The following is a 26,681-nucleotide window of genomic DNA, read 5'->3' as shown; positions in this document are numbered from 1 at the left end:
CCACGCCGCACCGGCACCAGCGCGGGGACAGGGGAGCTGCAACCGACCGCGGCCCCGAGCGGCTGCGACGGGCGCGCGAGGCCCGCAGGAGCGCGAGGCGAGGGCGGCCCTCGGCTCCAGCACCCGGCTCCCGCCCCCGCCGCCCGCAGCGCCCCCTGCCGCCCGGCAGGGCAGGCACGCCCCTCCTCCCCCTCCCGCAGCGCCCCCTACCGCCCCGCCCGAGCACTGCACTCCTGTCCCCGGCGGCGCCGCGCAGCCGAGCGGGCTGCACGACCCTCTCAGGAAAAGCAGCGCAGGCCGGCCCGTGGCGGCCGGCGCCCGCAGGGCGGGGCGGGAGCGCCTGAGAAGCCGGGTCCGGCCCGGCAGCCGGAGAGGGGGTCCGAACTCACGGCTGGTGGAGCCCGCGCCGCTCGCCGCACGCACCCGGTGCCGCGTTACTCAGTGCGCACGCGCCCCGCCACTCTCGCTACGAACCGAGCCAATCAGGGTCCAGCCGGCCGCGCGGGGTCTGCTGGGAGCTGTAGGCCGGGAGGATGCAGGCGGCGCTGCGGCAGCGCCTCGGCAGGGCGCGATGGGTGCTCCGCGTTTCCGAGGCGGCCCCGCGGCCTTGCTGCATCGGGCCGGGCCCTCCCCCGGCCCTGCGGTGCTGGAGCTGCGGCAGCCCCCTTTCCGGTGCTGAGGGGCTGCCTCACTTCTGCCCCGGCTGCCGGGCCCTGCAGCCGCCGGGGCCTCGGCCTGACCTCTTCCGCCTGATGGACTGGTGAGTGCCGGCGGGGCGGCTGCGGGCTCGGCTGGCCGCGGGCCTCACGCCGCCTTCTGTCGCCCGCAGTGACCGCTCCTTCCGCATCGACGCGCAGCAGCTGCAGCGGCGGTTCCGGAGCCTGCAGCGAGCCGTTCACCCCGACCGCTTCGGCCAGAAGCCGCCGGTGAGCGCCGGGGCGGGCGGGGCGGGGGCGCCCGGTCTCCCCCTGGCGCGGCTTGCGGGGTGGACGGGCCTCGCCGCCTCCCCCGTCCCAGCGCCCCAGCCCGCGGCACCGAGGCCTGGCGGCGGGGCGAGCAGGGCTCCGCGGGGAGAAGCCGCTTGTCGCGCTCGGCTGTGCCGTCCTTGGCGGGGCCGGGCGGCGGCCGTGCGAAGCAGAGCGCCGGGTCCCCGCCGCCCTCCTGTTTTGGGAGTATAGGAGCTCTCCGGTTTTTGTTTCCTGATGCTCGGAAGAGACTTCCGCTCACAAGTTTGCGGCGGCGGATGACGATAAGGGGCTGCTGTGGTTCTTGAGATCTTAGTTGCGTGAGATGACACAGTTTGCAAGTCCAGATAGCCCTCTCCCTGTTCTTGGTATCCCTGTTAAAAATCAACTTTCAGTTTTACACACACGTATTGTTGTGGGAACACTATTTCTCTGCAGGTAACAAAGTGTAACGTATTTTGCCACTTGTTAATTTGTTACTATTATTTATCGTCCATTTGCAGAAAGAACAGTACTACTCCGAGCAACACTCTTCCTTGATTAACAAGGCCTACCAAACCCTCCTGAACCCTTTGAGCCGTGGCCTCTATCTAGTAAGGTGTCCATTACGTATTTTCTCAATATTCCTGTAACTAATCATAGGTGGCTGGGGCTGCTGGTGCTGATGTAATGAATCAGACCTTTGACTCCATCATTAATATGCCAATTTGTGTTCCTCTGAAGAAAAGGATTACCAGGGATTGAAGGGAGACAGAAAACAAGCTTGTCTGAAAATTAACCAGCTTTTCCACTATTTTCTTTAACGTTTTACTGATTATTACCATCTCATTTGCTGCTCATCTTACACACATTTGTTTCCTGCATCACACGTTGTGTTTGGCCATGGCTATTCCTTTGAAATTTCAGTCTGGCCCTTGGCAGCCTTCGTTACATTTTTTTTGCTTTGGTTAACTGCTGATTTTTATGGTCTACCTATGTTGTTAATTTTAAGACTGACTCTGTTTATGTACATTTCATGGAATAAACCGGAAGTTTATCAGCTATGAATCTGAGTGAGCCCTACTAAAAGACTTAATAGTCAAGGAAATAATTCACATTGAAATAGATGTAAGAATTTGTATTTCCAAATTCCCATTTTCTTCACCAGCTGGAGCTGAATGGAGTAGAGCTGGCGCAAGAGACAGACTATGATGCAGACTCAGTGTTTCTCACTGAAATCATGGAAATTAATGAGAAATTAGCAGAGCCTAAAAATGAGGCTATCCTTGAAGACATTGAAACTTTAATTAAAGGTAGGTTTTGATTTGAGGGTTTTGTACAGAACTAATTTACTATATCTTGTATAATACGAGAGTCTCTCTGAAGGCTTTTTCAGTGTATTCCTTTTAGTATCTCCAACTTGCATTAGTCTTGAATTGACTCACTGCAAGAGCTTCCCCCCCAAAAACAATGTTGTCTTTACCGATTTATGCCACCTAAACGTCAAATCTGGCTTGAGAAAATCTGTATAACAGTACCTATTCTGATGGCAAAATAGGTGTATATATACATATGGACTATAAAAAGGAACTTCTTATTCAACCTTCAGCAGCTCAGGGCAAGTAGACTGTTCTAAAAGAAAGAACCACTCAAAATGAAGTTTAATAAAATGCTTGACTGACCACATTAAATAATTTCTTCACTTATACAAACATTGTATTTCTTTCACCTTCTTCAACTTAGCAACCATTATATTAAGTGGTTATTATCCTTATACAAGCAACTTTCTTGTTTATATTGTTGGTGATACCCAAAATACTGAGTTTGTTGGTATATTTAATTCTTGGCAATAACATAGTGTGCCAAAAGCAATTAGAATAACTAGAATAAAAACTAAGTAGAATAGGAGAAAATTAACTGTAGCAGGGTAAATTGATACACCAAAAGTAAGTTAGATTTCTGGGAAGTTAGTGAACATTGATTTGCATTGGAATTGCTGTCTGTAAATCTGTTTAAACAAAGAAATATATCTGTTTGAAATTACAATGTAAAAAAAAATTGACAGCAATGTTATGGAAAGCTCCCTTAGCTCCCAGAAGACTATGAGACTAGTAATTAAGTTTCCCACCACAGACAATCAGAATGCAGTGGTATTAAATATACTAAGTATGTAACAAAATGTTAATGGAATAATTTGTTTTACAGTTAAACAAGAAGAACTGACCAAAGAGGTGACTGCAGCTTTTGAAAGAGGTAGCTATTTTTATGAAGTATTTAGCTGCCATACATATCAGTTATATATGCTTAAAAAACCTACATTCTCTTATTAGCAAATATTTCCTGAACTACAGAACAGAAATACTGCATAAACAAGTGTTCTTTGTTTGGCATTTAGAATAAATACTTCTAAGCTGACCTTTCTGCTGATTCAGGAAATTCAGGACCTCACATTCAATTTAAAAAAAAAAATTAAAATCCAATACAAAAGTTCCAGTTAATTCAATTTGCATCAAAATGATCATTTCAAGTGGGAATGCAGATGCTAAGAATTTTTTGTTTGTTTCCCAGAATACTGGGAAGGACAGACTCTTTTCTTAATCAAACTTACCACTATTCTGAGGATTCAAACTTGAATTTGGGAGATCTTGCTCTGCAGACTTGAAGCTGTCAACAGAGTAGCGGGTGCTGTTCTTTGCAGTGAATGTCAAGACAGGAAAAATTCTGCTGCTTACCACTGAAGCTGTATGGCAAGAAAAGACCTGATGTCCCATTTAGCCTCAGGTTTTAGGGACTTTTTGTGCAATAATCAACATAACTTTATTCTACAACCAGTGGATAGGCGGGAGCTTGAACCATTCCAGACTAGCTTCTTACTCTGGGAAGAAACCTTTACATTTCTCTCCTGGGTCTTGGAATGCTTTTATTGTTAGGTTTATGTAGTAGTGTGTTGCAATTGTAAAAAATTAAACACGAAGTAGGGCTGGCTAGGCCTGCATGTGAAGAATTATAACCTTATAATATGTCACTCTTTGTACTACTAGAGTTAAGGATTGTGTTGCATCTGTCCTTGTCAGTAGGTGATAAACCACCTTTTCCCTCCAATTGTTTAATTAAGCAGAAACTGTTTCAATATCAGTTTTGGAGCTGACCGTACCAGAGTCCTACAAATCTTTTGCATTTTTCAGTGATGGCAGTTGGTTTAATTACATACATTAAAAAAAAAGTTTGTCTTGTCTATATACTTAAAATTCCCCAGTGGCTACATCAATACTATAGCCACTTTACAGAAGAGTCATTAAAGGGTATTCACGTCACATTTCTTTTCTAAATTGTACATTTTTACATGTTTTATGGAACACCTCAGTTGAGGTGTTCCAAAACCATCCGCGATGAAAATAATAGGCAACATGGTTTTAATAGTGTATGGGTCCTTACAACTTGCAGTTCTTAGTACTGAAACGGGTGTCATTGAAATCTTGAGATTCATTTTGAAAATGAAAATTCAGCCCTCCCTCTGTAAACTAGTAATGTTTTATTTCATTTCAGATGATCTTCAAGAAGCTAAGAAGCTTCTAGCCAAAATGAAGTACTTTGCAAACTTAGAGGATAAACTAAAGAACAAGAAGATCCCTTCTTGATACTGCCTCCTTTACTAGTAAGAGTTAATATTATTTTCAATTAAACAGCTGATTTAGTTACCAAAATCAGAGAAATGATGTTTGCTTCCTACATTTTCATTAAAAGTTTTAATTCTGAAAGAAGGAAGATAAACGTAAAAGAAATCCAGTGCTTACTGTAGCACTTATTAAGTAACATATGGAAACGGGAAATGCTTACAACCAGGAAAAGTTGTAATAGGCAGGGTAGGACTACTGTCCTAGCAGTTACAGGTATGGAAAAGAGTATCAAGAGAGGCACACGAACACTGTATGCAATTAAGATTTCTTACTTTTTGACTATTAAAATAGGAAGAATTTATTTTAAGTTGAGAAAGAGTCCTGGACGAAATGTTGGAGATTAAGCAGAAAGCTCATTCAATAGGTCCTTCAAGCTCTCTGTGGTCTCCTTGTGTGTGTACTATCAGACCATCTTGAAAAATATTTAACGGTGAAATGTATTTAATTCCTATCATCTGTCCTCTCTGCTACTTAGTGCTTTTTGTGATGTTGATCTCAGTCTGCCGGGAATTGACCTTCAAAACTAGAAGAAATTTTACCCTGTTGCACAGTTTAAAATGTTAAGATGTTAGGTTAGGGCAAAAAAATCAATTCAAACTCAAACCCCAGAAACTGTTTTATTAGGTCACATTTAGGAAACAACTCTTTCTAATAAACTTTATTACAAATAGCAGTAATTCAGATAGGTTCTGTACAGTCTTTGTACAGTTACAGTAGTAGGACTAGATGAGGAATGTCCTTAAATCTTTCAAAGAAGTTATTTAAGTGAAAAACGGCACCTAAATGCCCCAATTTATATATAAACCAGAATATTTCAAATACCAGTTTCTCAGTAGGTCCGTTCTTGTTTGAGTTTTAACACCCCAGAATATTTTATTCAGTAAAGCAATAACATATGTTTGATTACCTGAATCTGAAGAAGGAGCTTAGAAATAAAAGAAGAGCTAGTAAATTATCTGAAGAGATCTGCCAGGGGGGAGGAATTCATTGAACACCCTCTCCTGGCATTTCTGCATCCCTACAACATCAAGTTGTATCTAAACATCAAATCTTCTATGTATAATATAGTATGTTTTTAATAGCATTTCAGGAAGATTAACTTGCCTTTAATTAAACTTCCTCTAAATGTACAGGAGAATTTAATAAGCTACTTGTTCATGGTATTACACTGCTAATCTAGAAGACGCTGTTCATAATTCTCATTAAAGTTCTGTTACAGCTGTGAAATTACACAGAATTTTTTTAAAATTCATCATGTCTTCTTTCATAAAGCTCTGTTTCCTTTTTTTTGGTATTTCTTCCAAAATTAAGCTTGTGAAATTCCTTTTTAATTTCCAGAAAAGATTTGTTTTTTGTCTCAGGAATTACGAGGAAGAGGAAAGCAGCAACTAAGGAGCACTCCAGTAAGAACACCAGAAAACAATACTGCTTCAGTCCGTTCTGAAAATGAAATGTATTTGATTGCAACACATTTCAAATATAACAGCGGGTTTCGGAAAATAAAAAGCTTTTTGTTTCCAGTCACACGCATAACATTGCTGCTCAGATATTTTTAATAAAAAGACATTCAACCTTAGTTTACACGTAAATTTTTTTTTAGATAAAAGACTACCAAGTGCTGTGCAATACACTTGTAGTCTTTTATTAAAAAAAGAAAAAGATAAACCATTTAAACACACGCTAAACAATTCACAATGTAATGACAAGTCAGCATTTGCTACTTAGCTGTCACATATTTTAAGATTATATGATTTATCTTTTTCTGAATGTTTACTAATATTTTTCAATGCTATACATTAAAAAACCACTATCTTATTGAGAAGCAGAGTTCAAAAAGAAAGGACTGTCAAATCAAGATACCCTGCTGCGTGCTGTTCCTGCATGTTTCGCTCTCAAGAATAAGTGCTAAAACTGAAAATACAAAGCTAGAAATGAAAGTTTATATTGTTTTTCCTAATAATCTTCCTGATCACAGAACCTTCTGTATGTAAGTTTAGCGAAGTAAGAGCTCTTACTGAGCTGAAGTAAGAGCTCTCAGAGAAGATGTTGAACTACTAGCCCCACGTACTACTTCTACTTTACTTTGACATAAAAGCACAAGGCACTATAAAGAAATGTGTTATTTGAATCTCAGTATCTGATTAAGCTTTTCTAGTTTTGATACCTTCTCCATTTTTTTAATCTGAACATGAAAATTACCCCCGTGCATTCCTTTAATTTTCATTTATCATGTTTTATTATTTTTTGTTGATATCTAAAATATATTTTAAGAATGACTGAATCTAGTTATACTCGGTTGAGGGGTAGTGTGCATCCTATGTTTAAGTGTTACTGTATAAGAAAAAGCAATTTGATGGAACCTCAGAGAAGATTAAATGGGAGGTGAGGCAATTAGGAGAATGCGTTATGCATACTTACCACTATGAAGGGAAAGAGCATTCCAATTGTGAAGAAACTAATCCAACTAATAGTCCCTCCTATCATGAAAGCAGCAGGACGTGAAGACTGTATAAATAATTCAGCTGTCAGGGTATTTGTTATGCCACCTGGGGGAATGAGTTTCAGAAACAGAATAGGTATTATGCTAAATGTCCATTTGCGGTATTTTCCAATGCCAGAAAAATTGAGTTGCTCAGTTTCAGGCTATGGGAGACTAATCTGTTCTGATGCGACAGGCTCACTTGTGTTCCTTAGCCAGAGCATCAGCAGCCTTACAGTAAATACTTACTGCCTGGCTTAGCAGAGCTGCTGACATTCCCCCCCGGCCCCAGACACATATTTCACCACTTTAAAACATTCATTACTGTATAATACCTGGTCCCAACCCAAAGCTCAAGATGAAGGCAAATACAGAAGTCATGCTCACATAAGGCACCCATGAGTACAGTTCCTGGAACAGAAGAGAATGAGAAGGTTTAGTTCAGATTTTGATAATCCAGTTTTAAAGTTTGGCTTAACAGTTACATTTCCTTTTGCTATTTTATTGCAACTAAGACCAACAGTCATTCATGGCTGTTTACAGCTACTTTATTTAACAGTATTGCTTCAGAGAAATTAAATATTGTTCATTTAATAATTTTTACTAAATGGAGTCTAGTACTTCTGTCGAGATTCATAATTAGTCCTCCGAGGCTAAAAATGTACACCAATACTGAATATAACTATTACGCATTGTAACTAGTTTAATGTTTTGGAAATGTTTATTTTGGTATTTTATACTGATCCCATGAGTTACCTGTCATTAAGCACTTTCATAGCATGAACAGACTTCTCATTACATTATTTACGTATACATAAATTTCAATAGTGCAGTAAGGAAACATTAGGATTACTATATACATATGAACTAGGTGCAATAGAAAGACCAAACCTAAGCTTGAAATCCCATTATTCAAAAGCAAACCAAGAAATTTACAAAAGTTACAGTAAAATAATTAAACATAGGCCTCTGCTTAACAGCTGGCTCATTCAACTTTTTGCCTGGCCTAGCAGCTTACTTTACTCCAACCACATAGAAATTACTGTAGGTGGCTCTTCGGTGGCCTCCTTGCCAATCTGTGCAGCCCCTAACCCTACTGTTCCTCCAGATGTCAGACCTGCAACGTGACTGCACGTGATCCACCTGTTTAAAACCCTGATGGTGTGGATAGGAAAAGAATTGCAGCTCTTTAATCGTATCTTTGCCAGGTAAGGATTTATCAGGCAACCAAATACTTATTTAATCGAGTTGCTCACTGTTGGAGCTACACCTACATCATCTTGCTTGGATTATCCAAAGGTAATGATAAATATTTAGTACAGTACAGTCTGCAAACGTAGAGATAGATTTCCTCTAAATGTTCACTTCAGGAGGTTTGTGGGGCTGCCTTATTTGAGCTGATATACAGAACAATTTACGATGCATCTCTTTCCACTACAAAAAGCAAGGCAGGATGTTGTCTTTGCATGATAAATTTAAGGCACTGTGAATATCTCTCATGAGTTTCCAATAGTTTTTGTGAATTTATACTTAATGGATTTAAGTGTCTTTTGAATTTCAGCATCTTCACAATATTTTTTGTTTGACTTTGTTTTACAATTAAGTGACTGAAGTGGACCCTGATGCTTAATATCATCACTATGTAGTATTTCATCCTAAAATTACTTTAAAAGCTAGAATAAACGCTGTTTTGTCATCACTTAGTTTTGTCAGCATTAAACACAGCTGCAGCTTTAAGACAAATACATGATCAAATCTTAGCTGAGAGCATTCTCTTATTTTAAGGAAATATGGCTGCAGAATTGATCAAATCTTTCAATTGCTGTCATTTTTTATGCTGCTGTTTAAACCTATGCAGCTCTTATCTTCCAGCTGCTTTTGGGTGTCACAGATTTTCACTCACTATAGTCATATCATGTAATATAAATGAGTCCTTCTTTACACCTGGTAGGTCAGAGAGAATGTTAAAACAATGCTCCAAAGGGTCATAAGGAGATAACCCCCAATGATGAGATATCTTCTTCCCATGTAGTCTATCAGTAAACCCTGTGGACAAGACATAATTTTCTGTTACTATATTGATCTCATATTTACCAGTGTTGTTCTTCAAGAAGAATCGTTACTCTTTATTCTAGGAGGTAGAATTAATTGTTACTTACACAAGTGAGGGCTGTGAGGCATTCACAAGCTCCAGTGCCAAGTGTCACATACGGGATTTTTTCTGCTGAGATTCCAGCTTGTTCAAAAATATAAGTTGCATAGAAATAAATCTAAGAACAAAAAAAAATAATGGGGCGTTCCCGGTAGTTAAATCGTCAGCTGGAAACAAAGTCAAGTTCATACTAAACATACAGCTCAATGTATTTTATATTGTGAGTTATTAATTTCATGTAAACAGCAAGAAGAATCTGTTAAATTCATGTCTAGGTAAATATATTACTATCATAAAAGCAAATACAATTATTCACATTACTGAATATAATACTTCACATTCTTAAACCAGACACAATGGGATAAGCTGATCCACCCTTTTTTACTTTTTAGAAGATGTAAACACTAGTACTAAGTCGTTCTTTAAAGACATTTACATACCAGAAACACAGAAATGAAAAAAAAAAAGAAAAAAAGAGAAACATAAAAAAAATACAAAGATATTCTTTCCCACTTATCCCATTTCTCTGAGCTTCTCTATGTGGATACTTTGTGTTAATAAAAGGCTGAAAAACAGATGGAAATGAAATAACTATTTAAGCTGTTTGTATGTATGAAATCTTACAGCATTTATCCCACTGAGCTGTTGGCCCATAGTCATCACAATCACGGTAATGAGCTGCCATCTCACACCACAATCAGTGAATAATTGCCAGGGCTTCTTGGGTTTCTCCCCATCTAAGGCAAAACATTCCCGCTGTATGTCTTCCATCTCCCTTCGATACTCTGAAGAACCATGAAATCTCTTCAAAGCTAAAAAAAAAAGAAAATAAATTCTCTTACATTTACCTATTGTCCACAACTTCTGGAAAATCATCACTTTCCATAATGACTTGGCTTTTGCTGGGATATGAAAACTTTCTGCTTTAGGAAGCTGGGAAAAAAGTCACTTGTTTTGTGACTTGTTTTTTGCTTGCTGGTTTTCCAACATTTTTTGCTGTGGTGGATTTGGAGATTTCAGTGGCATTATTTTGCTTTTTTTACAGGAATATCTGACTTTGAAATATCCACCGAGCAAAGTATTTTGAAGTGTTTTATATCTGAACCACAGATCTCCAAACAGTCTTTTCATTAAAGGACATTCTAACCAGTTTGAAGTCTTTTGCTAAAATTCTAGGCAGGTATCAAGTCTTTTGTTATATCCCTGTCTTTAATTTTGCCAGTGGAACGCATTTAGTGAACTGGAGTAAAGATGGTAAGTAATTCTTCTATGGCAAGTATTATCAGAAGTCATTTGGATGCAAGACTAAAATCTTTACTAATGCTCCTGAAACCTAAGAGTACATAACATCAGTTCCCCTAAAATCTTCAAGATTAAATATAAGTGACAATTTGTCTACTTAAGGGCAACAATAGAACTTCTGATGATCCTGAAAGCAAACTTTCCAATGCTATTGTTATCACTAACAGCGAAACCAGCTCGAAGCTCTAGCCACTCTTCAGTATCCATTCAGGAGCAACCACAAATCTTCAAAAAATATAATCCATGATTATATTATTTAAAAAAAAAATTAGAGGAGAAGACTTGAATATGATATGGAGATTGCAAGCTTCACTTACATTAAAAAAAAATTATATTTAATGAAGCCCAAACTAGATCATAATCCAAAAGGGAAATTATGGTGATCTTGTCCATGGCTTCCAAATTAGACAGAATTAACTCTATTTGTAGTTACTGTGCTTTTGCAGTTGTGATGGTTTATGAATATTTTTGGGCAAGGTAAGAGAGAGAGGTCTTTTTACTAGATCAGCTCACAAATTTGGGGTGAGGGCAAGGAGACAGGCCTGCAGGCACAGATGGCTTTATCTAAAAACGTAATTTTGTCTGTTTTTTAATTACCCAGTACAATACAAGATTTCACCTTTCTCTGTGAACCCTGCCTCTTTTGTCATTCCTAACAAATTTTAACTTGGCCTAAAGGCTTCCATGAATGAAGCCTCTTTAACTTCCTTTGTTGAAGATCTTTCCACAAGATACACTGTTCTATCTACAAATACCTTTTCTAGACAGGTAAAAATTCATATGCTCATCAACAGCACTTCAAAAGAATTAAAAGAAGAAAAGCAAAAGAAGGAATGTTTTTCCTTTATCTATGCATACAATGAAAATTGAATTAAATACAACCCTATCAAATGCTAACAAGGTAAACTAACTTTGTTCATTTCTCTCATTTATTTAGCATTTTAAATGGAAGATCCAGGGATCACAAGTGTCATTTTATGTCACTGTGAACTACATCAGAATGATCATACCAGGCAGAAGTAGAAACACTGAACACATTTCTGAAAAATATGTGATTGAGTATTTTATTGTCCAGATTTGTATATTGGAATCTCTTTTAAGTTTTTCTGTGCTCTCAATTTTATTACTTAGTTAGTTATTATTTTAGAGGGGGTCTTTTCATATTTATTTAGCAGCCCTTCAAACTGAATTAATTATCAGACATGCTTACTTATAGTGACTAATACTTTACTCTGGTATTATTCCACCGGGTCTTTCTGGGAAGTAAATTACTATCCACGGTATGTGAGGATACAAATGGCTACCTCAGTGTCTCCTTTTGGCATTCTATTGTGAAAAAAAAATCTCTTGTGATATTTAGTTTCTTCTTGCAGTATAAAAAGAACTATGTAATTTCAGGATAAAGAAAATCACAACTAATCTGAATTTTTGTCTTTCACATTCTTGTAGTGAGTAGACTTCACTTGCTCATTTTTGCAGTACTGCACATCTGTCACATTCCAGTTATTTCTTGAGTAGGGTTTGAATAAAAGGAGAACAATCATGGATCTCTCAAAGATAAAATAAAGTAAAAACTTTAAGTCATAGTTTTCCCACATGCATTAATGGGGGGGGGGGAAGGTATTTAAAAGATAACTAAATATTTAGAAAATGGAGGATAAGGAGTTTTCTGCTCAAATAGCCAATGAATTGCCTTTTTAACATCACTCTCTTTCAGTAAAAATTTCTCTAATTTTTCAGCTACTTATGCTGTTGTTGTGGTTTAACCCGGCAGGCAGCTAAACACTATACCAGCTTCTAGGAAGAAAATTAACTCTATCCCAGCCGAAACCAGGACAGCTCTCTCCTTTTTATTATATTATTTTTTATTATTGCTTATAGGAGAAGTACAACAGTATCAGAGAATGGAAGAAAATATCTGATGTAACTGATATTTATCTGTGACGTGACCTGAGAAATTAACAATCCAGTGAGAGGTTAAGTAGTTCAGGTATGTTACTTCATCCAAGAGAAAAATTATTAAACCTTTAGAGAATAAGAAAACATGAACATGTATTTGAAATGAGATAATGAAGTTTTGTTCACAATCCATTATAGACTCCTGAGTTCCACAATCTCTTTTTCCATGTAAGCTCACTGGAGGAAAAACATGGGCCAAAAAGCACTAGGCGATATAACTGTCCTGTGCTGAGAAAGAGAAAAGGAGAATCTGGAACCCAATACATTAATTGTACGCTTCTGAAGATAGAGTATAAATGCTGAAAGTTACCTTTGGCACAGCTCAGCTCATCACCTCTGTCAATAAGAAGATATCTGGGACTTTCAGGGAACCATGGCAGGAATAAAAGTTGGGCAAATGCTGGGAAACAGCTGCTGGATAGCAACAGAGGCCAATACGTTTCTCCACCTAATAATTCCCTGGGAGAGGTGTGGAAAAAGAAGGAAAAAAAACCAAGTAATTAGCTATGCGTGACTATTCAGAAGACTTTTGGGAGCAAGATGTTTGTCCTTTGAGAAAAGTTCCCTTGTAATCAGTTACCTACATCTTGTGAATCTCAGCAGAAAGAGGTTGGGAAAATATCTTCCAGCCACTCTGAAATCAGGTTTCACTGAGGAAGAGATGAGCAACACTACTTTACTGCTGCTTATTCCTGTGTTGGTCCTAACCATGGAACTCAGAAAGTCATCTGATCCCACCTCCCATTCAAAGTTGATTGAACGAGAAGGTGTATTACATAGAAAGGTATCATTAAAATTGGTACAGCTGGAATCAGCAGGATGATGTGTTGTGGGCAATGTAAACTTGTTAAAATAGAAAGTGTATTGCATTTTAAATACTGACCCTAGATTATGCAGTCTGAAATTTATATTCTACTTTATTTTGTAGCACTTCACACCTGAAGTATCTAGCAAAATCAGTTACTAAAGAAGTTAGTAGTAAAAAGAAAGAGAAGTCTAAGTGCCTTTGGTAGAGGGACAGAGAAAAAACAGACAATGTGCTGTTACTCAGGGTACTAGCAGTTCCTCTTAGGGCAGTGGAAAGCTTCTAGCAGACTTCATGAAAGAAGCTTTTCATCTTGACGTTGTGCAGTCTTTGTTCTTGGAACTTTTTAAGATCCAACTTATAGATCCAAGGGATAAAGTCCCTTGCAACTTCATCTGATCTCACAAGGGACAAAACCAGCAGTAGTGCTACAATACAGAAATTATGAGTCCTTTGCTCTGAAGTTCTGTCTTATGAACATCCTCTGTCTTCAGCAAGAAACTGGCAGAAAATATGAACTCAGCATAAATGTACCTGTTTTACTGACGCTGTTATGGCTGACCCATCTAAACTGAGAATGCTTCCCCGGGGAGATAGTACACATGGTTTGCAGTTGTAGGAATAAGGTGACAAAAGCAGGGTTTTCTTCTCACAGGTAGACCTTCTGTGTGAAGTTGATTTACTAATGCTACAATGGCCATAATGAACCCTGTTTTGCCGGGAGCTGCAGGGAATTGGAGTTCTTTACATGCAAGTAACGCAAGGCAGGAGAAAAAATGCATTTCTAACCTCAAACCAATTATTTGTCCTGTCAGAATCCCCCCAGTCAGAAAGATGGAAGTCCCCATGGCCATGCCACCTCTAAGATGTTTTGGGGCAACCTCCCCAATATACAGAGGCTGCACACAGATCCCAATACCTGCAAGTAAATTGAAAAACATTTTCCTATTAATAGATTTTGTTTTGAAAAGAGTTCCTGAACAAAAATATGTAGGAAATCGGACTTAGTTAATTTCTCTATTAATTTAGCTGCCTTCAGATTCCAAGTTAGACTACAGAACATTTTTGTCATCGTATCTACAAAGCAGCATACAAACACATACCGTAATACCTAAAGAATCAGCAGTAACAATCATTTATCATTCACCGTAGTTTACTGGAAGTAGGAATAGGAAATAATTCACCTGAATTTATGCCAATCAAAAACCTTCCAGCAATCAGTAACTCAAACAATCCTGTAGGAAAACTGATCCCCATTAAAATGGAGGCCAGTATTGCTATAGTATTATTCATCAAAAGAGCTCCTTTCCTAAAGAGGGGGAAAAAAAACACACCATTAAGGAAATCTGCAATAACATGTTTTTTAAAAAGCGTTCCTTTCTGTTAAAATGGAAAAAATGGGCTTTATACTGAAGAAAATATACTCCTATTCACTGGAAATCCAGGTACCTGATACAACTATTTAATCATGTAAAAAAAAAAAGTCTAAACATAAGAATAATGCACAAATATGACAGAAATGCCTGACAAGATAGGAGTGGGGCGCATGAAATGTTACAGATTACGCAGCATGTTCTTCCTGGCATGAAGGCTGCAAATGTGTATGGGGGATCTGTGTTTCCTACCATACAGTATGCGCATACTCCTATAGATTTCAATAAATGTAATGGAAAGACTAGACTGGAAGGCTATAATTCAGGGCTCATCTTTTAAAGTCACATTGGAACAAACCATAAAATTCTACTAGAAAACTCTGCTTTGAAGTGAAAAACATTTATAGTCACCTGAGGTACATTTTCTCCCACTCTTTTTCCATTTATTTGCTTTATATTCCAGTGAGAAAGTAGGAAAGGAAAACATGCTGCTATATGCCTGCTGCTGTAACTCACCTGCCTAGCCGAATGGCCATGCTGCCTCCAATAAGGGCTCCACACAGGCCTCCAAGTGAAAATATAGAAGCAATGACAGACCAAAGAAAAGTCAGCAAATCTGGATTTAGTTCCTTGTGATAACGACCAGTCCAGGTTTCATTTAAGAACCTGTGTATATGCTGCAATAGAAAAGAATGATGAATGCATAGCATTATGTGTAGCCTTACAGCGTAGCACTATAAATAACTTGCACCTCAATCCTGAAAACCAATTCTGGGAGCTAACAAAAGATACCATCTTAGTTGTATTATATTAAAAATACCGATGACTAGCAGAATCTTCCTTGACCACAATACCATTTCCTACTCCCCATACATCTCAAAAACTGCTGAGCAGCTTTGCTTTCGTACCCTACCTCAGGAAAGGCTGTATTCCACTAGAGGAGAAACATAACCTTTCCATATACTGCTACCACAGAGCTTTGAGGTCCTTCTGAATGAAGGGGGAACGGTGGATGGGTAAGTCCTACTGTTTTTTAGGAACATCTCAGAGCACAGATGTCTCACATAACCTAACAAATTTTACTGTCAGGAGACTCATTCTGACACTTGGTTTAAATTTCCCTGCCTTAGTGTAATCCAACAATTCATAGTAAAATCCCTTTCTGCAACTCTAGTATTCCTCCGCCTTTCTTACAGTATTCATGTATCAGAACTTTTAAACTGTTATTCCACATGCTTGGTTTCCTAAAATTTGTCTTCAGAAACTCTGGAACGGACATGTATCTGTAATCAGAGGCTCCTGTTCTTAGGCAGCAAACAAAGACTTGACAGAAGAACAGACTTCCTGGATTCTCCCTCTGTTTCCAGCATATGACGTTCTTTCACAAACAGCTTATTTTAACCTTTGTAAAAAGCATGCAATGTTGTAGAAAATTCAATCTTCACAGTTTCACAAAATAAATCAGCTGACAGCAGAAAATGATACCCATCCCTTTCACAAGACCGTTTGCTCAGACCCTCTTGAGTCATCCACAAAATACACGGTTGCAGTAAAAGTGCATTTGGCCTCTCGGCCAGTTAGACAGGATACCTCCATTACTGTAAAACAACCCTGTGAAGAAGAGATGATACTTTACCTGGGTGGGTGCATTGATAATGGAAACATTATACCCATACTGAAAGGTCCCTCCAATTCCAACAGCACAAACAGCCAGAAACAAGGTCCAGCTGGGGAACTAGAGAACAGAAGAAAGTAACCGGCGTGAGAAGAGATAGGGCCTTGAACCCGCATGCATATAATATCTAGGAGAAAATCACGGTGAAATATTATCATGTATTTAGTTTTGAACAGTGAAAGTACTTGTTTAGAAAACTACATAAACTCTCAAACACCTGCAGCACGAGAAACATTTCACACTGACTTTGGCCATGATCACTAACGTCTTTTAGAGATGCAGCAATTACAAATATCCAGATTAAGCATAGGCAACACAACCATTGCACTGCTGACGGCATATTTACTGAACTGTGTAAAGGCTTTGTGCATGAACCACGCTGCTCACAATGTCTATTTTTTATGAAAGAATATTAGGACTGTTTATGTTCGACGTTAGAGGCACAATGACTCAGTATAATAATTAACCAAATCCCAATTTCTATGACTCACATTTCATCTGAGAGGTGAGAAATAATAATATTTTATTTCCCTCAGCAAGTCCCCAAGTTGATTACTGGATGTCTGCAAGTTAGCAGGTGTTAAACCTTAGTATCTTAAATCACAATCTATTGTTCACTGATAATAGTATCCAACCTAATCTAGTATTCAATACTATTAGCATGTATTTTTTAATTTTTCAATATTGATTACCTAGTTCCATTCCTAAATCAATATTTAGGAACTAAAATTAATAGATTCACAGACTCACAGGTTTTAAGGTCGACAGAAACCACTATTATGATACATTCTAATCTCAAGAGTCTAACTGGTCATAAAACATTATACTTTGGATGAGGCCTCTGGGTCAGAGAAGATCTCTAGAGGTTTATACAGAGTCTGGCTTTCTGATGTGATGCTTCTTGACTCTACTTTTTATTCAGTATGATAGCACTAAAAATAAGATCCAGTTCAAATGTTTAACAACCCTTTCATTAAAAATTAGGTCCTACTTTCATGTCATAGTATCTTTTTGTCTAACTTCAGCTGGACACAACAATGTCTCCTATATTAAAGGCACTTCTGTGATCAAATTTCCTCTTCCTTCATAAAGACTGTATATAATTTTTTTTATAAGCTTGTACTCCCTGAATTTCTGATTGTAAGATATGTAGACTAGTTCTTCATCATTCTCATTCTTGGTCCAGTTTCCAAAAATGTTGAGTTATTCCAGATGCTAAACGGTATTCTGAAAGAGCTGTGTCTTTCCTGAAGATAATTCATCAAAACTTCCTTCATTCATAACTGAAGTTCAGAAGAAGTTGAAATTGATCTTATTAAAGTAAAATCCAATTAATATTTCCTTACGGTTTCCCGAGAATAAAAAGTGTTTCTCTGAATGACAACGAAAGCAATGAATTAAGAGTAATAAACAAGGGCTGCAGCGAGTACAGTAGAAAAAATAAAACTAGAGGTGGTAAATATAGGCACTGCACACTCAGACCAAACAAACTAACAAAAAAAGCCAGAATCATTAACATACATCACATAACTTACGTTTTGTTATGACAGCTCCGTTCTTCTTCCTGCCCAAATCAGTCTGCTCATTACACTAACATGTTGTGTCATATTGGAGTTTGGGCCCTGATTCTTAGAGCACGGACAACAGCCTTATCTGTTCTGTAAGCTACTTAACTCCTGACAGTTCACAAGCACTCATTTCAGAAACATGCCACAAACAAAATTCAATTTACATTCCATGTAAAACATAAGAATCAGAAAACGTGCTTTTACAGCTTCCATTTTATAACACAGCTAGGTGTCTAAGGAAAATACAAAACTTTACAAGCCTGATCATCTAATGTATTTTTATTTAAAAGTAAACATGAAACAATCAGAGAATTTCACATTTGTGCGTCATTATTAAAGCTACAAACTCTCTGCAGGATCCATCTTCAGAGGCCAAGACAGTTCTGCTTACCTTGCTGCGCGTGCTAGACCCTCTCAGCAGGGGCTGGTACTCCATTCTTAGTATGGGCTGAATTTGATTTCCTTTGCAAAATTTAGTAAACTACACTACAGGAATAAAAGGTGCCAAAGAAATGAAGTTATTATTGCATTAAAACACAGATTTTTGCCTTCCATCTTTAGCCATTGGGATTCTTCTCAATGGTTCACGACTTTTTCATGACAGAAATGTCCAACTTTCATAAAGCCTTACAGTAGCTACCGAGAGCTTTCCCATGTTTAATACCAAGGCACACGCACTTTCTTCTTTAAGTCAGAGCAGAAAACATACCCGTTAGTCATCCGCCAACTGTAGCTTTCAGCTACCAAAGAAAACGCCCGGGCCATTACCTTGCGCTTCGGTGCCATGCCTCCTCGCAGCTCCCCGCTGCAGCACTCGCTCGCTGCTCCCCGCGGCTAACAGCCCCCAGCGCGGGGGAAGCTGCGGACTGAGCTCCTCATCTGACTGGGATTTGGCCGCCCCAGCCCGGCTCTGGCTGCCGTCCGCGGAGATTACGCCAGGCCGCAGACAAAAGCGAGTCTGTCTCGACGCTCCCTCGGGACCCGGGGCTTTGCCGCTGCCGGGGAGAGCAGGGGCCTCCCGCTCCCGGCGGGGAGAGCCCCGCCCCGGGGGCCCATGCCGCCCCATGGCCGCCACGGCATCGCCGGGCCGCGGCGCCGGCGAGGACTTCGCACCCCGCGGGCCGCCGCCTCCCGGGACTACAGCTCCCGCCGTGCCCCGCGGGCCGCCGCCGCTCGGGACTACAACACCCATAATGCCCGCGCCCGCCTTCTCCAAGCGCGGCGAAAGGCCTGGAAAGGAACTGGGCTCTGGCGGTGTCATCCAGCTCCGGGCCCGGCCCGGCCCGGCCCGGCCCGGCGGTGAGCGCTCCGCGGCGCGGGCTGGCGGGCGGGGGCGGGCTGGACCCCGGTGGTGCCGCTGGGCCGGCTCACCTGCGCCGCCGCGGCACTCGCCAGCGCTGTTCAGCGCGGGTCTCCTGCGGGAGCGCCTCGGGCCGGGCCGGGCCGGCGCCAGCAGCGGGAGGGCGGCCTCGGGCCGGGGCCCCGGGGCGCCCCGTAGCACGGCGGGAGCCGGCGCCGACCCCGGGCCCCGCTGAGGGGCCGCCCCGCTCGGTGGTGCGGGCGGGCGGCGTTGATGCCCTCTTTCTCCCCGGCAGCAGGAAATGGCAGCGCTGGGCAGATCCTGTCAGGGCATCCCCGCGGGTCCTGCCGTGGAGTTCCTCCAGGCTCCGGCCGCTGCCCCTGACCGCTACGGCCCGCCGGCAGTCGCGCGGGACGACCCGCAGCCTGGAGCCGTCGGCCGCGACCGTCACCAACCACCCGTGATGATCATGGCAGGGAACGGGAACGACGGTGCCGATGGCGGCGGTTCCTCCGGCCTGTACCTGCAAAGCGGCTTCGACGTTGCCTCTCTAGCTGCGCTTGGAAGTTACAACGAGGGCCTGACGGTCGCCCCGGTGGGCTCCTTCACAAGTGCGGCACAGCCGCAGGCCCTGCACCAGCAGCAGGGTCACAGCCAGTAAGTGGGAAGGACAGGGGGGGAACGTACGTCTCAGCTGCGTTGGCTGTATGAAATAAGTTTTCTGTTCAAGACGGGTTATAATTTGTTTTCTTCTAGTAGTGTTTTGCTTCTGCAGTGTTAGAATTGTATTGCGCTCATCTTACGGCTTTTAGGTTTGTTGGTGGGGGATGAAGGAGCCTTCAGAAAGGAAAGAAGTGTGATTAAGTTTACCAACACCTTGACATGCTTTTAAGCTCATGTACTTTTTTTAACTTTCGTTTTTAATTTGCTCTTTCTCATACGTGAGCACAAAAAACTTAAATTATTCCATAAAATGTTGTTGTATGGTCATATGTAATTTGAGTATGTCACCATGAGACAACGTATTAAGAGACTGAAGTTGGATCACGTGTTGCTTCTTGAAGCATTTGAATTTTAGCAAAAATTGGTCTTGCCCCTTGTGGAAAAAATAAATAACGTAAAGGAGGAGAAAGTAGCACAGAATTCTGCTTGGAGAACTGAGTAATTGCAGTCATCTTTGACTTTCTTTGGAACAAAGTGGTCACTTATTGTCCAGAACTTCCAGTCCCTTCACAGCTGATGACATACTGCTACTGTTGCTCTTAGCTGCAAGTGAAATTTTAAAAGGGAGGAAAATATCGTTTGAAAATCTCAATGTCACTGAAAGGTATAATTAGAAGCTACATAACCATTTGTTTTTCTTTTGCAGTGCCTCTGTTCGTTGTGGAAAGAAGCATAAGCTAGAAGAAGAGGCGGAAGGGTAAATTAAATTTGTCTTTTATAGCCTGAAAAATCTTAATTTGCTTTTTGTTTTCTGTAAAGATTTGAGCACATCTCACCTACGACATACGCAGGAAAGGAAATTCTATCATTGTTTCCATTTGGAACTCTTCCCCTGAATTGCACATAAGCCCAAATCCATTTCAGTTACCTAATGAATTGTGTAGCACTGATTTTCTTGCATGGGTACCTACATTTTAATAAGAGCAATGTGGCTTTATTTTCTTTGTGGAGTTGTGTTTCCATAGTATGTCAAATCTGTTGAAATGCACATGACTTTCTATAACGTTTTTTCCTGTAGAATGCCACATTTCTCTTTTGACCATTGTAAACTTATTTGGTTTCCTAGTTGTCCTGTGAGGAAGAAGAGACTGACAGGAGCCAAAAATTGCCCTTTGAATCCCAACACTGAAGAATGGATTCTCTGTGCAGGTCAGCAGGCAGCTGGGGAGGTAGCAAGTCAGTATGGTGGCAGCGGTCCTGAAACTGCCATGTTAGAAATTCCCTGTGAAGAAATGGATCAGACAATGGGGGAACAGCAATGCGAGGTTGCTCGCAGGAAGCTTCAGGAAATTGAGGACAGGTAAATGCAGGGATTAAGTAGACTGGCTTTGCTGAGCTTTCCCTTTTTTGGTGGGCATTAAGGGTTAAATCTAGCGCTTAGCAGTGTGATAACACTACTGTAAATCTGAGATGAACCTTCTGTTCAAGTGATTTCTTTTTAGGCTACCTATGGTCCTATGAGTTTTGGGGCTGATACTCTGATCTGAAATTGAGGGATGCTAGATCAAGAGATGCTGAATAAATAACCACCTTTTCACAATCATTATGCAGCATCAGTATGCCATAATGGGGTTTTATGCTCTTTTGTGAGTATCCAGAGCACAAATTTTAACTGATGTTATCTGGTCAGACTTGAGGTCAGCTTTTTTCAATCAATTGCAGCTTGTTTTGTAACTAATACTTCTAAATGCTCAAGATAGATGTGAATTTGTCAGTGTAGAGAATAGCATGAACCAGCGAGATCTCTCTGCACATATGCAATAAGACTGAGGTTCATCTTGCTGTTAAATATCAGATGGCTTGATATTGGGGTAATGGGGTGGCTGTGGGCGGTCTATTGCTATCATTTAATAAATGTACTGTGCATTCTTGCCTGTGAAAGATTTCTGGGAATGTCACGTGTATATATATCAGTTGATTGCAGTTGAGCTAGTATTCCGAAATACCTAAAATGACCACTGCAGACAGTTGTTAGAAAAGCCAAAAGTTATATAAATTATAAAACAAGATTTTTTTTTAGATGATTACTCCATAGATGATGCGTGAAGGGAAGCAAGGTACTGTTAGATTATTTTATTTTTTCATGGGTAAATCAGAGTAGTGCTATATGTCTTTATTATCTGGCTGTATCTGCATTACAGAGTCTGCTTTGGACCTCTCAGAGGACTGTACCCCATCCTTCCCAGCTACTCTGCTAAATTTTCTTTAAAAGGTTTACCAAAAACAAAGGAGATACCTCCAGTTTGTTCTAAATGCTTCAACTTTTTGTGCCATTTTAATCTCTGAGAAATTGGTGCAACGTCCTTAAAGGTTAAGAACTGTATTCAGTAGCTTTTCAATAATTCTAAAAGTTAAGATGTGGGGAATTGAGCAGGCGAAGCTACTGCATAACTGAGACTCACTCCTGTAATGTGACCTAATCATACACTTTCCCCTGAAGTGAATTTATTTATTTTCTCTTAGTGTATGTCTGCATTGCACACTGCTGGACGATGCAGAGATAACAAAGCTAGCTCAGGTACCAGAAGTGGCATAGCTGCTCAAGTGGCTTCTGTGCTAACAGTCATTCTTAGGGTATACTGGCCCAAGAGAGACTCATGTTAACATGGCCCCGCTGCTTCTGGTATCCAGCCTAGGTCAGATATCTACACTGTACAATGCAGTGCACGTAGACATAACTGTAGTCTGCAGTGGATGTGCCTGTTAACAGTATTCTCAATAGTGTTTATCTCCCTCTTCCCCCTCCATTCCTAGGATAATTGATGAAGATGAGGAAGTTCATGCTGATGGAAATGTTAGCAATCTGCCCACTCTTATCCTGTCAGATACCCTTAAAAAAGGGATGAAGAGGGATTTTGGTGGAGTCCTGACAAAGAAAATAATAGAATCTATGTAAGTTCTGGAGGAAATCATGGTGCTATGTAGCTAACACAAGCAAATGAAAAGAGAGACCCAGTCTCGTGTTTGTGGAGATGTCCTTAATTACTGCATGATGCAGCCAACGTTGTATAACAGACCATTCATCTGGTCAAAAATAGGAAAAACTATCCAAATGTAAAAGAGAAGTAAGTGTAACTATAGTGGTCATCAAGCTGCCCGTTTTGTACTCCTCATTTGTACACAGTGAAATTTGTTGAATAAACCATTATATCTTGTTTTTTATGTATGTGAGTTTCCAAAAGAAGAAGGTCCTGAAGTGTGACCGGCAGTGGTCATCAAGTTTGGTGCAAAAGAAAAGAAAGAAAATACAGGGTTAGAACCAGAAGTAATGGAACTAGTTAAGGAAGAGGAAATTTAACGGCGGGGGTGGGGAGAGAAGGTATATGGATTCTGGAATATAGTTCCAGGCTAGCACAAAGGATGAAGATACTCACTGGTATTCTGCATTTAATAGTTGTGATGGGAGAACTTAAATTTAACTGAGACTCCATCCCTTTTAGGAGCCGTCCTTCTATGGAGCTGGTGCTTTGGAAACCTCTTCCTGAATTTCTCACAGATAAACTGAAGTCTGTTTCTGTTAAGAACTTCAAGCAGCAGAGTACAGAAGGGTGTCAGGCTAAGCAGTCAACACCAAGAGCTGCTTTTGACCCACAGACTGAAACATTCCCTGAATCACAACAGACTGCCATGTCTCCAGATCCGTATGCTAGTTTGGGAATCTCTGGGTGTGCAGAAGAAGAAATGGAGTTGTAGATGCCGGATTTTAGACTGGAAGTGGTGAGCTTCTGATGTTTTTTGTTGCTGTTTTTTGATTCCCTCTTTCTTTCTGGTTTGATGTGTGAATCTGAAGTTTTATTATTTGTTTTTGTTTTTCCTACTAACAATCATAAGAACTTAGATTGGCTGGACACAACTTAAGGAAACTGAAAAAAACCCCAAGATTTCTGTACTCTGGTCTGTTAAATATTCTTGGTTTTACTGAGAAGGTAATCCAGCAGCCTTTGGAACAAGGAAGTAGCTTTCCATCTTGTTTCATGGTGAAATATCCTCTTAATTGTCCTTGGTAAAGTATAAAATCCAAGTATTGAATGTAACTGTGGCTTAAGCCACATCTTTCACTTACTGAGCCATTAAGTCTTTGGTGCACATACTATGCTTGGTCAGTTAGTTTAATTTGAATTACAAAAAGGTATGGAAAGGAAGAAATACTTTAGAGTCTAGTCGCAGGTAGAAAAGCAATCCCTATGGAAATACAGCTTTTCACACTATTTCATCTGTGGCTATTTCATCTGTGGCTGGTTTGTACTTGATGTAAACTCAAACGTAGAAATTACACATTCTGCAGTGTGGTAGGGAAGGAATGTTATAGCTGAGCATAAGCCTCTTGCTTTGTAGAAAGTAAAACCAGCTACTAACTTGCAAGATATGTACTAACTTTAGTTACCTTTGGTTCATCATTGGCTCCTAAATTGTGTTTGTGGGTTTTTGATATCCCCCTCCCCAAATGATGCAAAGTCTGGAGAAAAGTGGTTCTCAGCTGATTGATTCACATTTTACATTGTGCTGTGATTCTTTTATGCATCGAGTTGGAAAGTCAGTTAAAGACAGTGTAACTTTTGATTAAATAAATGGCATCCTTTAATTTTGATAAACATGGGAAGTAAATCAGATAACAGGAAGCTGATTTTCTGGCGTAAAGAGGGTCAAATGCTGATTATCATCTGTAGCCAAGTCCCAAACTTTGAGACTACTGGCATTGGTGGTAAAGTAAAAAAGATGCTTGTCTTCTTCCTGAGGGAATCTAGACTTAAAATTTAAGCCAGAACATGTGCCATTAACATAACGTCACATAGTTTATACAGATGTATGCAAAAAGAATTTTGTACCCTGCTTAGGGTGTTGAGAAAAGGAATCCTCAAAGAGTTATTGCTTGTATCTTTCCTCAATGCACAACAGTTCCATTATGCTTAAAACCCTTAAACAAGGCAGAGAATCTTATCTTCTGTTCTTAAGTCCTTGAACTTTCTCAGAGATATCTGAATTGAGGCTTTTTGTAAGAAATTCCTTTCCAAGTAATAGGTTCTGTTCAGAGTCTTAGCAGCCCAGTCTGTTTTTGACTTCTTGCTAACATAAAGGAGCAAGTACACAGTAATGCAGCTGTTTGCATAAGAAAATCTACTCTTCCTTTGCACAGCTAATGATAATCTTTGTGATGGTATTTTTTACTGTTGAATAACCCATAGTCGGTAGTTTAAAATCAAGCTTCTCTTTTTGCAGTCATCCTTTCTTTTCTTTTGGCTGACAGCAGAAGCTTTGTTCAAAAGATACCCCTATTTGTTAAATCCTGTCTATCTTGCTGCTCTTGTCGAAGGTTGTGTGAAATTCGCTGTCTCTTGCTAAAACATTTCAGAGCTTCACTAAAAACATTCCAACATTTGAATAGGTATTACTCTGGAAACTGGTGTATAACTTTACCATTCTGGAACTTTTATTAAATTGGAGAACGTGTGCAGCTTCATCTTGCTATTATGTCTAGTTTCATTTCAGGGTCTGCTATGATTCTCTTGCATGTACTGTGTAAAATTTCTCATGTATTATTAAGCTGAAGTGCTTAAAACGCTACATTGAGTGTCAAGTAAAGCAATGCAGTTTGAAGAAGGCTGTAGTCATTGCGGATAGAAAATGTGGTGCCTCTGAATAATTGGTGCCTGTTTTTAAGCCTGCAGGATTATACTGAAAGTTCAAGGTTGGAACTGTTTTAGCTGATAGCTCTGAATCCTAAATAAACTGAAAAGGAAGGATAAAAAATTCAAAAATTTGATGATACCATTTCAGCAACACTAATATTGTGACAGAGGATGTAGAAAACTGTCAGAGGCCTAAATATGTCAAATCTAGATGCAGTTTTTCCTCTTAAAAATGACAAATTGCATATCAAAGTTGCAGAAGAAAAATTTTTTAGATGGCTTTTAAGCATACTTTTTTCCTGTTACATTTGTACGAAAGGTTGACTTTCAGAGGTGTATTTCCTCTTAATTGTTTGATGCTAATACGGCATCACTGACCCGTTATTCTGCCATCTGAAACAAGAAGATAGTGGTGGACTATTGACAAAGACCATGAGATGGGGAAAAAACTGTGTCCAAGAAATTTGCTTTAGTAGAAAACATTTATTTTAATTTTTTTTGTAATTCATTTCTGCCCTTGTGATAGGAGAGAACAGGGTTGAATCGTTTAAATTGATGGAGAAGAAGAATGGGGAAGAGCAGGAATCTCAAGTATGTAGGAGGACTGAGCAAGATTCTTGCAATAGCAATCATATGGAGAGGGTGAGAGAGAGCAAGCTACTGGGTGTTTTCAAACCTCTGTATTTGTAACAGTTTCATTTGTTGTTGGCTTCCTTAAAAGACTTCTACTAATGCTGTTTACAAGTGGGATGGCAAATGTGATGCAGTATTAGGAAAAACTTTATTTTGAAATATGGAAGATCTGATTCTGGTCTGTCTTCTCTTGGGACCAAACCCCCCTTTGTATGTCAGTTTTCAATAAATTTTCTAAAATATTTTGCAGATGGCTGTGTTTCATTCCTATAAAAGTGAAAATCTTGAGAGCGTATGTCCAGTCCTTCAACTGGAGGGTAAAATACGCTTCTGGCCTAAGAAGATTTTTAATTTAACTGCATAGTCCCAAGGGCATGTCACTTCTTTCCTCCACAGTGTTCAACAGGACAGGGAGGGACAACAGCAGGGTAGAATAAACCTGAAGCTGCCAGAAAGGAAGAGTT

General features: G+C 40.2%; 3 protein-coding genes across 12 annotated transcripts; 2 read left to right on the top strand and 1 right to left on the bottom strand.

Moving 5' to 3' along the window:
* Positions 1-499: 499 nt before the first annotated feature.
* HSCB (HscB mitochondrial iron-sulfur cluster cochaperone) lies at positions 500-12,830 on the top strand. 7 transcript variants are annotated; one of them, XR_012676418.1, is made up of 8 exons: positions 517-760; positions 830-926; positions 1,469-1,558; positions 2,113-2,257; positions 3,150-3,197; positions 4,491-4,599; positions 8,209-8,308; positions 12,436-12,830. XR_012676418.1 is itself a non-coding variant. In XM_075167446.1 (7 exons), the coding sequence occupies exons 1-6, from the start codon at positions 534-536 to the stop codon at positions 4,580-4,582; spliced, it is 699 nt and encodes a 232-aa protein (XP_075023547.1). In that variant the 5' UTR covers positions 500-533; the 3' UTR covers positions 4,583-4,599; positions 5,960-6,197. The 7 variants fall into 7 exon arrangements, 5 of the variants coding, with proteins under 5 accessions (XP_075023547.1, XP_075023550.1, XP_075023548.1 ...); XR_012676419.1 differs by lacking the exon at positions 12,436-12,830 and adding an exon at positions 10,298-12,168; XM_075167446.1 differs by lacking the exons at positions 8,209-8,308; positions 12,436-12,830 and adding an exon at positions 5,960-6,197 and having other exon boundaries at positions 500-760.
* Positions 6,826-19,115, bottom strand: LOC142090094 (solute carrier family 2, facilitated glucose transporter member 11-like). 2 transcript variants are annotated; one of them, XM_075167439.1, is made up of 11 exons: positions 18,703-19,115; positions 16,328-16,426; positions 15,208-15,368; positions 14,503-14,627; positions 14,108-14,237; positions 12,824-12,972; positions 9,877-10,064; positions 9,260-9,370; positions 9,045-9,146; positions 7,436-7,511; positions 6,826-7,167 (listed from the first exon to the last, which is right to left on the bottom strand). In XM_075167439.1, exons 1-11 carry the CDS (start codon positions 18,718-18,720, stop codon positions 7,013-7,015), a joined length of 1,314 nt encoding a protein of 437 aa, XP_075023540.1. In that variant the 5' UTR covers positions 18,721-19,115; the 3' UTR covers positions 6,826-7,012. The 2 variants fall into 2 exon arrangements, with proteins under 2 accessions (XP_075023540.1, XP_075023541.1); XM_075167440.1 differs by lacking the exons at positions 14,108-14,237; positions 14,503-14,627.
* Positions 19,116-19,144: 29 nt separating this feature from the next.
* CCDC117 (coiled-coil domain containing 117) lies at positions 19,145-26,459 on the top strand. Of its 3 annotated transcripts, none has more exons than XM_075167442.1 (6): positions 19,145-19,233; positions 19,530-19,891; positions 20,604-20,654; positions 21,024-21,257; positions 22,712-22,849; positions 23,398-26,459. In XM_075167442.1, exons 2-6 carry the CDS (start codon positions 19,536-19,538, stop codon positions 23,648-23,650), a joined length of 1,032 nt encoding a protein of 343 aa, XP_075023543.1. In that variant the 5' UTR covers positions 19,145-19,233; positions 19,530-19,535; the 3' UTR covers positions 23,651-26,459. The 3 variants fall into 3 exon arrangements, with proteins under 3 accessions (XP_075023543.1, XP_075023545.1, XP_075023544.1); XM_075167443.1 differs by having other exon boundaries at positions 19,219-19,233; positions 19,533-19,891; XM_075167444.1 differs by lacking the exon at positions 22,712-22,849 and having other exon boundaries at positions 19,150-19,233.
* The last annotated feature ends 222 nt before the right edge of the window (positions 26,460-26,681 follow it).

Source organism: Calonectris borealis, chromosome 18 (assembly GCF_964195595.1).
Source record: "Calonectris borealis chromosome 18, bCalBor7.hap1.2, whole genome shotgun sequence".
Classification (NCBI taxonomy): domain Eukaryota; kingdom Metazoa; phylum Chordata; class Aves; order Procellariiformes; family Procellariidae; genus Calonectris; species Calonectris borealis.
Note: the sequence above shows the minus strand (reverse complement) of the source record. Positions and strands in the feature narration are given on the sequence as shown.

Excerpts from the sequence above, each read along its gene's own strand:
- HSCB (XM_075167449.1), top strand. The coding sequence starts at position 534 with ATGCAGGCGGCGCTGCGGCAGCGCCTCGGCAGGGCGCGATGGGTGCTC. Across the intron at positions 927-1,468 it reads GCTTCGGCCAGAAGCCGCCG|AAAGAACAGTACTACTCCGA; the intron begins GTGAGCGCCGGG and ends GTCCATTTGCAG. Across the intron at positions 1,559-2,112 it reads TGAGCCGTGGCCTCTATCTA|CTGGAGCTGAATGGAGTAGA; the intron begins GTAAGGTGTCCA and ends TTTCTTCACCAG.
- LOC142090094 (XM_075167439.1), bottom strand. Across the intron at positions 15,369-16,327 it reads TTATCAATGCACCCACCCAG|CATATACACAGGTTCTTAAA; the intron begins GTAAAGTATCAT and ends TTTCTATTGCAG. Across the intron at positions 9,371-9,876 it reads AGCTCAGTGGGATAAATGCT|ATTTATTTCTATGCAACTTA; the intron begins GTAAGATTTCAT and ends TTTTGTTCTTAG.
- CCDC117 (XM_075167442.1), top strand. The coding sequence starts at position 19,536 with ATGGCAGCGCTGGGCAGATCCTGTCAGGGCATCCCCGCGGGTCCTGCC. Across the intron at positions 21,258-22,711 it reads CTTCAGGAAATTGAGGACAG|GATAATTGATGAAGATGAGG; the intron begins GTAAATGCAGGG and ends CTCCATTCCTAG. Across the intron at positions 22,850-23,397 it reads AAGAAAATAATAGAATCTAT|GAGCCGTCCTTCTATGGAGC; the intron begins GTAAGTTCTGGA and ends CATCCCTTTTAG.